The sequence below is a fragment of the Chiloscyllium plagiosum genome, unplaced genomic scaffold (genome assembly GCF_037043375.1).
Source record: "Chiloscyllium plagiosum isolate Xiang-an unplaced genomic scaffold, Cpla_swu_hap1 HiC_scaffold_7, whole genome shotgun sequence".
NCBI classification, from domain to species: domain Eukaryota; kingdom Metazoa; phylum Chordata; class Chondrichthyes; order Orectolobiformes; family Hemiscylliidae; genus Chiloscyllium; species Chiloscyllium plagiosum.
This window is the reverse complement of record NW_028270145.1, coordinates 80,019,063-80,033,329: the sequence shown is the minus strand read 5'-3', so window position 1 is coordinate 80,033,329 and position 14,267 is coordinate 80,019,063. Positions and strand designations below refer to the sequence as shown.

The window sequence follows — 14,267 nt, the reverse complement described above, 5'->3', positions numbered from 1 at the left end:
GAGACCACTCCCTCCGTGACTCCCTTGTCAGATCCACACCCCCCCACCGACCCAACCTCCACTCCCGGCACCTTCCCTTGCAACCGCAGGAGGTGCAACACTTGCGCCCACACCTCCCCCCTCACTTCTCTCCAAGGCCCCAAAGGAAACTTCCATATCCGCCACAGATTCACCTGCACCTCCACCCACATCATCTACTGCATCCGCTGCAGCCGGTGTGGCCTCCTCTATATTGGGGAGACAGGCCGCCTACTTGCGGAGCGATTCAGACAGCACCTCTGGGCCACCCGGACGAACCAACCCAACCACCCTGTAGCACAACATTTCAACTCCCCCTCCCACTCCACCGAGGATATGCAGGTCATTGGACTCATCCACCGCCAAACCACAACAACGCGACGGTCGGAGGAGGAGCGTCTTATCTTCCGACTGGGAACCCTCCAACCACAGGGGATGAACTTGGACTTCACCAGTTTCTTCATCCCCCCTCCCCCCACCTTGTCTCAGCCGAATCCCTCCAGCCCGGCACCGCCTTCCTGACCTGCAGTCTTCTTCTTGACCTCTCCGCCTCCATCCTACTCCGACCTATCACCCTCACCTTGACCTCTTTCCACCTATCACATTTCCAACGCCCCTCCTCCAAGTCCCCCCTCCCTACCTTTTATCTTCTCCTGCTGAACACTCTCTGCTCATTCCTGAAGAAGGGCCTGTGCCCGAAACGTCGAATCTCCTGTTCCCTGGATGCTGCCTGACCTGCTGTGCTGTTCCAGCAATAAAGTTTCAACTTTAATTTAAACTAGGCAAGTTGACTGTCCTGGGTCAAGGCATGACCATTGTGACTATTTCAACTTAACAAAATAGACAACGTGTGTAACATGCCTCCTGGCAAGGCTTTTACCATTCACAGTTCACTTGCCAACAAATCTAAACTCTATTCTCCAAAGGTTACTATGTTGCTCCTCTTTACAATGATATTCTTGCGAATGCCCTGAGGAATACGAGACAAAAACCTGTGATAAGATGTGTCTTTTTCAGGAATAATCAATCTCCTTATAGAGATATTGCATTTATTTACGCACCAGGTTCTCCTGCACCAAGGTCTGTTGATGCTGCTTTTCTTGTTTGTTTCTTTCCTCTTCCTCCATGCCTATTCAAATTCTGACCCTAAAATTTCAATACAAACAACAAACCAACATTATCTAATTATTCTTTTAAGATTAAAAACATTATTAAGATTATGCACTTAGCAAAGCAAGTACCAAATGTAACAGAAACTAACTGGCTAACAAAACATTGTGGACAATTATTCAAGGAAAAACTTGGCAGAGTTCCATTAGATGCGCCCAAAAATAAATCAGCACAAAAGATCTTTAAACGACTGAAGGATTTCAAGAGCACCCAGTTCTGCATGAACTGAGTTTGTGGAATCTTCTGTGCTGAATTAAAAATAATTTAAAAAATCATATAGGAAAACTGGCTGCACCACAAAATTAGTCTGATTTCTTAACCAAATAAATCACTGGGCAAGTTTCAAATCAGTTAATGCCTGCTTGTGGGTTTTCTGTAAGATTCTGGAAACTGAGTTTATTTTTAAAAAGGAAAGGCTACAAAGAGAGGAATTAAAATACCGAAAAAAAGAGTACTTTACTGCAAATGAACTAGTATAAGGTTTTGTATCCTTTTAAAAATGCATTTTTAACTTTTGCGTAGCTATTGTTAGTTATTTAAAATCAGATTTTACTTATAGTTTCAGTACTAAACACTGATGAAATGTGTGTATTTTTGTGGTAAATCTATTTTCAGCAGATAACAAAATTGTGCAAATCTATTTGTATGTTAATAAATTTCTTCATATTTAAAAAAATTAAAATGCTATTCAACTGGATCGGTTAATAAGAGCTTTCAACTAAAATGCAAATGAATTTGAACAGAAATTCGAGCAGATCACCCAACCCAAACAGCAAAATGGAGTAGAGATTTCAGTTCATTTATGAAGTGGAAATTCCACATTGAAATTATTTTGCATACGATTAGTGAGAATCGGAGAGATGTACAGCATGGAAACAGACTCTTCGATTCACCTCGTCCATGCCAAGCAGATATCCTAAATTGATATTGTCTCATTTGCTAGCACTTGGCCCATATCCCTCCAAACCCTTCCAATTCATATACCCAACCACTTGCCTTTTAAATGCTGTAATTGTACCAGCCTCCTCCACTTCCTCTAGCAGCTCATTCCCTATACGCACCACCCTCTGCGTTAAAATGTTGCCCCTAAGGTCCCTTTTAAATCTTTTCCCTTTTACCCTAAAACCTATGCCCCAGAGTTCTGGATTCTCTCACCCCAGGGAAGAGACTTTGTCTATTTACCTTATCCATGCCCCTCATGATTTTATATTTTCCCAAAAAAAGTTGCCAGATATCCCAACAATTTATTGTTCAAAAGCCATTTAAGTCAAGACATGGTTGCTTTGGTAATTCTCAAAACCAACCTGTTGTGTTGAGACTATATGAGGCCCATGTAGAAGAGGACGGATTGGAGTGTTGTACTGCAAAGGCTGGCCAAGCAAAGGGTAGCGCCCATCTCCTTTAAAACAAAGTGGTTTTTAAAATACATACCCCATATAAAGTTTTAATTTACAACCTACATCAATCATGCTCATGAATACTTAAAGAAAACTCAAAGCATCTGTGACAAAATGCCAACTAAAATCAATGAGGCTGAAGTTCTAGTTAGTTGTTAATGGTTTCTTCTAAATGTTAATAACATCTAATAAAGCAATTAGACTATCGATCACTAATAACAAATAGACCGTTTTCAAGTACTGTGTAACAGTGAATAAATAACTGATGTCAACAAAAGTCAAGTTAGTTAAGACAGACTAAAGGTCAAGTGACATGAGAGACTCTTCTTCCAAATATTTTCCTTAATTACATTGCATGACCAAATAGAAAGCAAAAACAAATCTACTTCTTCATATGAAAACTTACAGCTAGTTGTGAATCAATTAAACCTATGACAAATTTGATGTTGTTACATCATACTTCATTGACATCCTGTACTTCAAGTCACATTGCCATGCTTGACATCTTTAAATGTAAAAGAGCAATACAGGTTTTGGAAACCAATATGATCTGGTTCTGCAACAATCAAGAGTGCAAGATAAGTCCATTTTTCCACCAGCACACAAACAATGGTTGTCAATTTGGGGGATGCACTTCCAAATTTAATATTTACAATTTATATTTTACAATTTGCTTTTTGTTTCCTTAGTTACCTATTTTATCAAGTTTGCAAATAAAAAGCAAGTGGTATTGTAACATGCCCTAGCACCAACAGAAAGTACAGAAAAACATTTTCAAAAAGATACAAATCACCAGAAATGTTGCAATATCTTAGCTCCATATATAAATAGTGCATGAATTTTGATGGCTTGTGGGCACCTAACATTTTCAGAACAACTTGGAGTACTGTACTAGTGCAGTGCTTGCTACCGGATGCAAATCAAAAAGACATGATGAAAAATTAGGATGATGTAAACAACAGATGCGCGAAAAGTCAGTGGCCCAGGGGAGAAAGATGAGAGACAAAAATGAGAAGGAGAGAAAGTTAAAAAAAAAACACCAACTGACAAGGATGGTGATAGACAATGATGCACTATAAAAACATACACTTTATAAATATACATTATTAAAAATGAGGCCTCATGGAAATTTACAGCCACTGAACATTTTTGATATGTAAGACAGAGAAAAGAAGAAAAACTGCAAAGGGAGTTGAGAGATGGAGGATGGCAAGATGAAGAAACAGCATGCGAGAGGTGAGGTGTATGTGGATGAATTTTATTTTCCTCCAGTGATTCAGTTGATCATACCTTCTCATGCAGGAATCAGTCTTACATTTTTCTTTGCAATCACCTATAAGATTTAGATCGGTGTCTAGTAGTAAATGTAGTAGTGAAGATGGGATCTGATCAGATGGACAAAACATCTTAGGAGATAGCTGCTTGAAACAGATGGTTAAAAAGCAAAATAACCCAAGTCTTTCTACAGACGGATGGCATTTGTGATTTAAGGATGTTCTCAGAGTCTCAAAAATTTAATATGGGAGTACTGAAGGGAACACCATAAAAAACTGATCTAGGTGAGTGTGCAAGCAGAGATTTTTGTGGAATAGCTGCTCAAAGCAGTGATGCCGTGTAATTAGGATGTCTCTAAGAAACGATCAAAAGAAAAAAAAGCCTGCCTCTTGGTGGTGTGGTGAAGCCACTCCAGTCATATCCATGGCCACTCCCCTGCTCAAAGGAATCTAGGATGATGCTTGTTGAGGTCCTTGAACTAGAATGGTGATGGGCAGCATCTGGAAAAGGTACAGAATATGGGACAGTGCTCAATTTTACAGGGATCTTTCCTCTTGGTCATGAAATGGGTTATAACAGGGAAGCCATGAAAATGCTGAAAAAAACTCGAGAGAGATTTGGGTGATGTTTCCTCAGCGTATGCTTTGTTATTCAATTGCAAGAGTGTTTGTACTGGAGATTTAAGAATTTATCAGACTATTCCTGAAGTCAGGTTATACTTTGTACCAGTCACAGTAAATTTCAGACTTATGTTTATTAAGCAGTTAAGTTTATGCCAATTTGAAGTACAACTGGGCTACTGAACTATTGCTGCTCTTAAAAACTGGTCAGTTCAGAAACTGCAGTAAACCTAACTAAAATCAGTATAAAGATATTTCAGAGAATTTCAAGTTGATAATAAAAACATTCCTGCAATGGAATGCAAATATTTGATATGTCATCGTTTTTAATTGTAATATATGTGGAGGGAGGAAATTGACTGGTATTAAATCAAATCACTTTGGATTAAAATTTTCACTTGGGTGGAACCGCAACCCCACTACAGCAAATTTCAAAACTGTGCTGCTAACAACTAGAATGCATCACATCACCATTAACTAACTCCACTCCCAGCCACATAGCTATCTGATTTGCAACTGTACTGTAGTTCATTCACTGTCATTGTGTCAAAAAATCTGGAACTTCTTTCCTAATAGCACTGTGGGTAGATCCATACCATATACACTGCAGGGTTCAAGCAGGCAGCACCTCACCAACCTTAAGGGCAACTAAAGATAGGCAACAAATGTGAATCTTGCAGCATCAAGTGAATGAATAAAAGAGTAACAAGAATGAAACAAAGTCTAAGATAAATGATGGAAGTAGCACTAATCCACAAAACCACAACTCAGAGGAAAAATGAAATTACAGATAACAGGGCATGTCTATTAGTTTTATCTGATACGGAACTCTATTTTAACTTGTATAAAATGGATTGTCATATGAGAGGCAGAAGAGCAATGTATAAAATTGTGGGTGTTAGTCATTACCATTTTGATTTGTAAAGGCTTGAAACTGACCTCAGAATTGTGAAGATTCTACTACTGACCAACTCCACAGATTCAGATCTTAAATAGGTGTACACTAACAGTCTAGCATATTCCAAAGCCTCTAGAAAGTCCAGTTATATTATATCAATTGCATTACCCTGGTCTATTCTGCTTGTACTTTAGAGAATTCAACGAATTTGGTACTAATTGCCATCTCTTAAATTTTCAGGTTCTCAATCTTTTATTACATCCAATTTAAGATTCCATTCTCTTTTCTACCATTGATATTGAGGTAGCTAATCTATAGCTTTATAAATCTTACTATCACCCTTTTTAGAATGTAGATATAACCATTAGGTGTGCATCAATCTTCTGACACTATTCTAATAAATTGTTTAAGTATTGGAGCTTTTGCTATCTCATTCAGACCAACAATTTTATCCTGTTCAATCTGCTCCTGAGGCTTCCTGGCTTGCTGTGCTCTTCCAGCCTCCTGTTCGTCTACTTTGGATTCCAACATCTGCAGTAATTTTGTCTGCAACAGTTTTATCCTGTCTGTTTGATTAGTTAAAGAATATTGTATTGTTTTGCAATTTGCCTTGGGACTGTGAGCACTCTTTTGTGCAGCAACTTCCTAATGCTAAAGGAAAGTGGCTACAGTAATCGCCTTAGATAAAACACTTTTGGCTCAGGAATAATAACCTTCCATTCCAGGTTTCTCCAATGGGTATGACTTTAAAAATAATGAAATTGATGATTTCCATCTGCAACAATGTATGCATTAACATTTCAACTGGAAAAATGTCAGTCATCAAGTACAACATGACCCAAGTAGTTTCTGAATTAACTGCATTATTGATTAATAAGGTTGTTAACTCCATTGGGAACAAAGATTGAAGATGTTTTGTAATTTTCAAGTTGTAACTGAAATCAATTTTCAACTCATTTACTCTAATTGAAGTCAAAAGAATTGAGGACACAATGTCGAAGTAGTCACAGGAATAGACCATTCAGATCCTTGTGCTTCTTTGGTCATTCTGTTAGATTATGAATGAGTTCAACTCAGTTCTATTTATCAATTTTGGATCCTTACCTAATGAAACTCTTTGAATCTTCTAAAAGGTATTTCATGTCTCAACATTTGAAAGTTAGAGAACAAAACAATTTTTTTACACTATCTGCCATTATAAATTAAACCACTAAGCCCATCCATCTTGATTTATCCTTGCTAATTTTTGGTATACAAAGGTGAATGTAGTGTTCAATTCAAGGCTCTAGAACACTGAAGAATCATTTTCTCTTTTTGTATTGTAGCCCTCTGTAAACAAAAACAAACATTGCATAGGGCTTTTTGATTACTTTTTTCACCTGTGTGCTATCAGAGTTTGTACACCTGGATACCAAAATCACTTTTAGTTTTAGAACCCAAGTTTTTTGCCATTAAGGATGTATTTTTACTTTTATTATTAAATTGGATCCAAAATGGATGACCTTGCATGAAAACACATAAGCCTATCTGCCATCCTCAGCTAGCCTATGCCCCTTTATAACTCCATGTCAAGCTTTAACTACCATCCAATTTAGTCATATGTAAACTGAAATTTTCTGCAGTTGGCATCTATTTTTGTTATAAAACAATGGAACATTATACATCTTAATTAAAACCAAAAACAGCGATCTGTATCTGAAGCAAATACCTTGTCCAGGGACTATAGGTTGAGGAAACTGTGCCATTAATGGAAGCGGTCCTAGTCCAGTGCGGACATTTTTAATAGTCGTCATTGGTTGTGGTGCCGGAGATTGGGCTGGAGAGACGGCAGGACTACCTATCTGTGGGCTGCTCTGTTTAAAAAAAAAAGTCAATATCAAGTTCAAAGAAACTCCAAGTTATTTTAGCTTTCTTATTTCATGAACTCAGAATCTTAATTAAAAATAAGTGGTTTGAAGTCCCATGGGCTGTTCAAATCTTGGCTAAATTCATGGACATCAATTAAAAAACAAAATGCTTTATTACTGGGTCAAGCAATTACCCTCTAATGTCAACATAAAATTAATAATATTAAACAACAGGGTCATATTCTAAACATTTTGTCAGGAGGATGACTTTATTAAAATTCACTTTCTCTGAAGCTTCTATGGCTACCACATTTCTATAGATGCAAATCCTCCCTGCCAATTTGTCAGAGTATGCTGGAGAGCGATGAAGCACTTTCATACCATAGAGGGAGATGTCCTAAGTCATCAGACAGGCTCATTTTTGATCAAAAGTTTCACACATAAGTGTCGTTGCTCTTCTGGAGAACCCTTCCAGGAAAAGCTATCATTGCTTTATTTCATACGTTGGCTTCCCTTGCATATTGTGTTCACCAAGGGTGGCAATGTTAACATTAAGCCCACTAGGCTTCCAAGCTACGATGGTTATGTGCTGCTCAGCTCTGCCAGGGCTGTCCATGAGGATAACTTGCAGGCTACATAGCAACTCCAGCTGTAAATCTGAATATGGATTTTAACCTAGCTTTGAGAAGCAGGAACGTAGATTGAAAACAACTGTTAAGCTTAAATAAGGGTAATTACAAAAGAATAAGGGTAGAGCTGGCTGCAGTGGACTGGGGAAGAGGTTTTGCAGCAAAGATGATTGAGGAATAATGGCAGACATTTAAGAAAATAGTCGATGACTCAGACAAAGATCTATCAGCGGAAAAGGAGGGCTCTCGGACGGGGAGAAGTCTCGCATGGTTAACCAGAGAAGTTGAGGATAGCATGGGATTGAAAACAAACATACCACTAATCTTTGCCACATTGTAAGTCAGAATATCGCGCAAATTTTAAAAACCAAGAAAATAAACTTTGTAAGTAAGCTTGCAAGCAATATCAAGACAGATAGCAAACACCTCTTTAAAACATACAACAAAGAAAGAGAGAAGCCAAAATGATTTCAGAGAATTCAGAGAATGAGGCTGGGGAAATAATAATGGTGAACCAGGAAATGGAGGTGAATAAATACTTTGTATCAGTCTTCACAGTAGAAGAAAAAGAACAGACTTCAAAATTGCTGAATAGTCAAGGGACAAAAAGGAGGAGAGGAAATAATTGCAATAACTATCATTCGAGAAAAAAATACTGAGAAATGAATGAGGGGCAAAAGTCTGATAAGTCCCTGGATTTGAAGGGATCCATCCTAGGATATTAAAGGAAGTAGCTAGACAGACACTGGATGCTCTGGTAGTAATCTTCCAGGAACTTTAAAATTTGAGAAAAATCCCAGAGGACAGGAAAACTGCCAATGTAACACCTTTATTTGTAAAGGGAAGGAATAAAAAAACATAACTAAAAGTTAGTTAGCATAATGTCTGTTCTTGGGAAGAGGTTAGAATCCATTCTGAAAGGTTGTTACAGAAGAACATTTAGAAATATATAATATGATCAATGAGAATCAGCATGGCTTCATGAAGGAGACATCACGCCTGACAAATATGCAGTTTTGTTCTCAATGCACTTGTAGAATCTCTTTGGATTATCCTTAGCCTCATTTTCATAAAATCATTTGATCCCAATAGTCTATATCTAATATACGATTCTCTTTTCTTGACCAAAACTTCAATACCTTTATTTATCCATTGTTCCCTAATTTTGCCAGTCTTCTGAACTCTTGTAATCATACTTTTGAAGGCTTCCCACGTGTCAGTTGTCCCTTGACCTGCAAACAGTCTATTCTCATCAATTTTGGAAAGTACTTGTTTCATATACTTGAAATGTGTGCTACAACATGGGTAAAATGCTCTGCTTAATTTAAACCCACAATACAGTAAAGATTTATCCCATGTAATAATCTGTGAAAATTCGAGAAGCAAGAACTAGTTAAAGTAAAAAGTTACAATTTTACTTCTTAAAGTATAACAGAGAATAATTAACTAACAACTACTTACAACTCCTTCCTCTCACCTATCATTTACTTTCCCTTCTATAATACTAGTCTGATAAAACCCCCGATTAAGCTTTACCAAAATTCAAATTTCAAAACCAGCCAGTGTTAAATCTACTGTAAGGAATCTAATCTATTCTCTTGGTATCTTCCTGTGTAGATTTTCTTTTTCGGGATTTCTGTTTCACAGGTCACCGATCGATAAAGGTACCTTTAAGAGAGCTATTTTGTGGGTAGTCTATACATACTGGTGGCTTGGCAGTTCTCCCTCAACTGTTCAATTTTCCCTGGTCTTATACCCGCAAAGCAACAGAATGTGCCATGGGCTTTTAATATTGTCAATATACTAAATTCAAACTTGATTGGAGTTTGTTTTTTTTGGGGGGTAACTGATTGGCCTAATTCAAATTTATTTTTGTCTTCAGGCAACCAGCTACACTAGCAGCTGGACCAAAAGGTTACATTGTATCTTGTTCAGAACACTTTCTTTGTGCTGTCAGATAGTTCTGATAGCTTTTAACTTACTTGAAGGTACAGTACACTTCTACACCTTCAGAACATGTGCCTTACTCCAATTAAGAACTTGAACTTTTATGAAAGACTTCTCCTCTTCCATAACTATTTTAAAACTAATAAAAATATGATCACTTGTTCCAAAGTGTTCCCCTTCTAACATTTCAGTCACATCCCATGCCTTATTTCTTCAGAGAAGGTCAACTTTTGCTCCTTCTCCAGTAGGAACATTTACTTATTGATAAAGGAAATTTTCTTGAACACAAATTCTTCATGATCCAAACATATGGGAGCCGCAGTCAATGTTTGGAAAATTTACATCCCCTACTACTACAACTTTATTATTCTTGCGTGTACTTCAGATCTCTCTATATATATTTGCTTCTTTGTTTCCCTCTGACTATTGGCAGGCAGACAGTACAACCCCATCAAGACAATCATATTTCTAATTTCAACCATATATTTTCACTAAATGATTCCTCAGATATCTTCAAATTACAGTAGTAATATTTTCCTTAATCAAAAATGTCACATCCCCTTATCTCTTGCCTTTCTTCCTATAACATGTAAAACACGGAACATTGAGCCGCCAGTCCATTCTGCAATCAAATTTATGTAATAGCTATGACATCCCAGTCCCATGTTCCCATACCTGCCTTGAGTTCATTAGCTTTGTAATACCTCACACCTTGAAATAAAAGCTATTTAATTCTTCATTGCTAGTTCGTTCTCTGTCTTTTCAAATTAACTTGCGCTTTTTGATTCAGAACCTCATCTTTCTTTCTGTTTCCACTTTTATTAAGGAAGCCACCCTCCCTCCCCCCCAAAAGTTTAGAGGCTCTCAAATAGAAAGAGAAAATCTCCCCACCAGGATATCGGTCCCTTTCCAATTCAAGTGAAACTCATTCTTTTTGAGCAGGTCTTTTCTGTCCCAGAAGAGATCCCAGTGATCCAAGAAATGAAACCTTGCACCTCTTCAGCCACTAATTTATTGCCCTTATTGTTTTAATCCTTTCCTCACTAGAAGCTAGCACTAGAAGTAAACCAGAGATTACTACTTTTGATGTTCTGTTTTTTAACCTTCTACCTAAACTCTTACACTTAGTCTGCAAAGCCTTTACCCTTTCCCTAACTACGTCATCCCTATCAGTGCATACAACAACTTCCAGATACTCACTCTCCCCTTTGCCAATATGCTTCAAACATTTTGAGACGTTCTTAATCCTGGAAACATGAAAGCAACTTACTATCCTAGATTCACGCTCACTGCTGCAGAATCTCCACTCTGTTGGGAAAATGCTGAAGTATGACAAAGGGCGTGATAACAGGGTACTGAAAAAAATCAACTAGATTAGACAAATGCAACATGGATATATCAAAGGGAAATCTGTAGGTATGGCAAACATACAGGAAAATTTTGAGGATGTAACTGGGAGAATAGGTAAATTCACCATCGTCCCAACAGACTACAGGGCAGCTCAAATGCAAGAGACATCTGGTCATGAGCTTAATTTGAGGTCATTATGCCTCAGGCAAGGGTAAGGTTGAGAAGGCGGGACCCTCGTGTTAACCTCAGCTGGCGTTGGCATCAAACTGCATTGCAAACCAGCTGCTCAGCTGAGCTGACAGATTCTGGTTAAACCAGTTGTATCTCTCTAATAAGAAAGCAGCCCTGTGGTACCCTAGAACTATGGCAACTAATTAATAGAATTTTCAGAAAGCTTTTAATATGAAAAGTTAGTTTGGAAAATTAAAGCAGATAAAACTCAAGGTATTATAAGAGTATAGATTAAGAATTGGTTAGACAGGAAACAGAACATTTTTAATAGAGAATTTATTTGCATTCTGAACTTCAACTTACACCTGTTTATTCAGTACATATAGTCAGGATATCCAAATCTTGTTGAAGGTGTTCCAATCAAGATTTAAAAGACTGTGACATTCATAGTTTAAGTTGGGTTGTTTGATTGAGAGAGTGTAAAGGGAGTTCACATTCTTTTATCAAGAAAGTGGAACAAAGTGTTTCACTTAGAGAAAATAGCAGCAGCCTATATGCTCCAAAGTCCCATTAAGTACTGGACGTTAGATTGTAAACAGTTTTGTTTTAAAGTTGATTTAATCCCTTTTTTCCCCGCAAAGGGAGAGAGTTGGTGTCTAAAAAATAACTATTCAGTACGTCTATCTGGATACGAAGCAGTGATTCACACTAGGACAATGGGCTTTGAGGTGGGATTGATATCAAGGAAACCACTATGATATCAAGTTATAAGTTTTCCTAAATCATTGAGTATCACAGATTGGTTGGTCGGTCAGATCTGGGAGTGGGGGAGCAGGTATAGGCAGCAAGGTGTTGTGATTCATTTCAGAGGAATGTCATTAGCAGCATGAAAGAACCATACATTTATGGGACAGTGTAATGTATGTATGATAGAAACAAAATAGCAGTTGTTAAAAGTTCTGTTCTATAATTTAAATTATAAGTTGCCGCCAAAAATACTATTTAGTCAACACATTCTTAAGTTATTAGTCTCTATGGGTTATGGGGAGTAGACAGGAAAGTAGAATTGAAGTTGAGATAAGATCAGCCATGATTGTTAAATGATGGAGCAGGTTGGAGGGGCCTCGTTCCTCGTTCTTATGTTCTCCGGGGATTGTAACAAAGAAGATATCCACAACATTTACTCATGTTGTATATAATACAAAATGGAGCAATGTACTAAAATTACAGAATGTATGTAAACAGTGTATACCTTATAAACTGAAACAAAGTTGTATACCTGTGTGGTAATATCTGGGTTGTTAAATTCTGCAGATTTGTGCCCTCTCTGGTCCAAGGTGAAATATTTATTTTGCTTCCACTGGGGTGGAGAATGAGCACGAGGATGAGGATTGTTGGGTATGCTAAGCTGCATCATAAGCATTCCACTGCCATGTGGTGACACAACAGCTATGGAGGAAAGAAAAAAAGTTATGAATGCATATTTGGTCAAAATAAAAATGAGAAATTTGCAATTAAATCTTTTCTGTGATGACCTTCCTCTTATCATTACACACCAGGGACAATAACTACATCAAGTACATCAAAGCTTACAAATTTGGACAATAAAAACGATTTGACACCAAAGATGTAAGGTGTAATAAACAGAACCCAAAATAGAAGTACTCATCAGAGCTTGTAACACAGATTAAAGACAATAGTTTGGCCATCTTGATGCATAATTCGAAGGAAATTGGCTTTTATCCAAGTCTGCATGACAGACCGACATGTGACAATATATACAGTGATAAAATATATGAAGGGAGTGTGATGAGGTGGAACTGGTGCCATGTGGAACCTGACATGTTTTTGGGTGTTGCATCCAATTTAAACCAAGTTGCGGTTTTGACATTTGCTGAAAAATCACTTTCAGATTAAATACCTGGAAGTTTATTAAACGTGATTTCATTTTAAACACCATGCAAAATGTGGAAATATATTCTAAAAGCTATTTCTTAATCTATCAATTGTGATCATTATTTGTAGATTGCATCAAAGTGTACCCATCTTCATTATTTAGTAAATAGTGAATACTATTTGATAGTAAATACTGAAACAATTCTTTTGAAAAACAGTGGAACAATACAGTCCAATATTTGAATTCTCTGATTTTTCTTTTTTACATTCAGTCAAGAACCGGCAACATTCAAACTATTTCCAATGTTCATTAGTTCTACAATGTGATGCCTTGACAATGGTAGCTGGAAGTTTCAGGTGGATTTCTTAGCTTTGAAAAAGAACCACAAATAGCTTGGATATAACTCTAAAAATTAAACAAATTAACCACACACTGGAAAATGAATTTCCCTCAGTAGGTTTAATCTCTCAAAAATCAACATTCAGCTATTAAGGCAGCAATCAGAATTGGTGGCAAGTCAAGCAGGAAAAGGTACTAAGAATGTACAATATCTATATTGACAGAAAACAATGCAATGGACTCACGCTGGGAACCTATCATCCAATATTAATCTCATCTAGTACAGATCAATAGGAAAAGTTGAAAGAAAAACTAAGAAAGGGAGCTGAAATTTGGGATGAGAATGCTGAGATAATCTATTTTTGAAGTCCTGAGATTTTGCAAAGTACTTGGTTGAAATATCTTTTCCCCAGCAAATGAAGTATTAGTTTTCAAACTGGCCTCAAGAATAAAAATTTAAGGAGATGCTTTGAGAACATGATTTTTAATTTGATTGGAAATACTCAGCAGGTCAAGACAGCATCCTTAGACAGTAGAAAAGAGGCCCAGACATTCCGATGGCTAGATAGTCATTTCTGCTGCATAGGTGGGAGCTGGCTGTTGGGACAATATAGTATTTGTGACGGAGCAGAGTCAGAAGGAACTGACCAAGAAACTGATGATTTCAAAAGCCAATTTCCATGCACTTGGAAGTCAAGAGAATTCAGTG

At 37.3% G+C, this 14,267-nt stretch overlaps 1 protein-coding gene across 15 annotated transcripts in view; it reads right to left on the bottom strand.

The window, feature by feature from the left end:
- Nucleotides 1–14,267, bottom strand: part of r3hdm1 (R3H domain containing 1) — a 187,450-nt gene that overhangs the window by 11,516 nt on the left and 161,667 nt on the right. For 10 of the 15 annotated variants that reach the window (XM_087989207.1, XM_087989205.1, XM_087989206.1 and 7 more), the window contains 5 exons: nucleotides 12,602–12,771; nucleotides 7,087–7,231; nucleotides 4,247–4,360; nucleotides 2,493–2,587; nucleotides 1,080–1,164 (listed from right to left, as the gene is read on the bottom strand). In XM_087989207.1, coding sequence (XP_087845333.1) covers nucleotides 1,080–1,164; nucleotides 2,493–2,587; nucleotides 4,247–4,360; nucleotides 7,087–7,231; nucleotides 12,602–12,771 — 609 coding nt within the window. The remainder of the gene's footprint in view (nucleotides 1–1,079; nucleotides 1,165–2,492; nucleotides 2,588–4,246; nucleotides 4,361–7,086; nucleotides 7,232–12,601; nucleotides 12,772–14,267) is intronic. The other 5 variants (XM_087989212.1, XM_087989214.1, XM_087989219.1 and 2 more) reach the window with 1 other exon arrangement.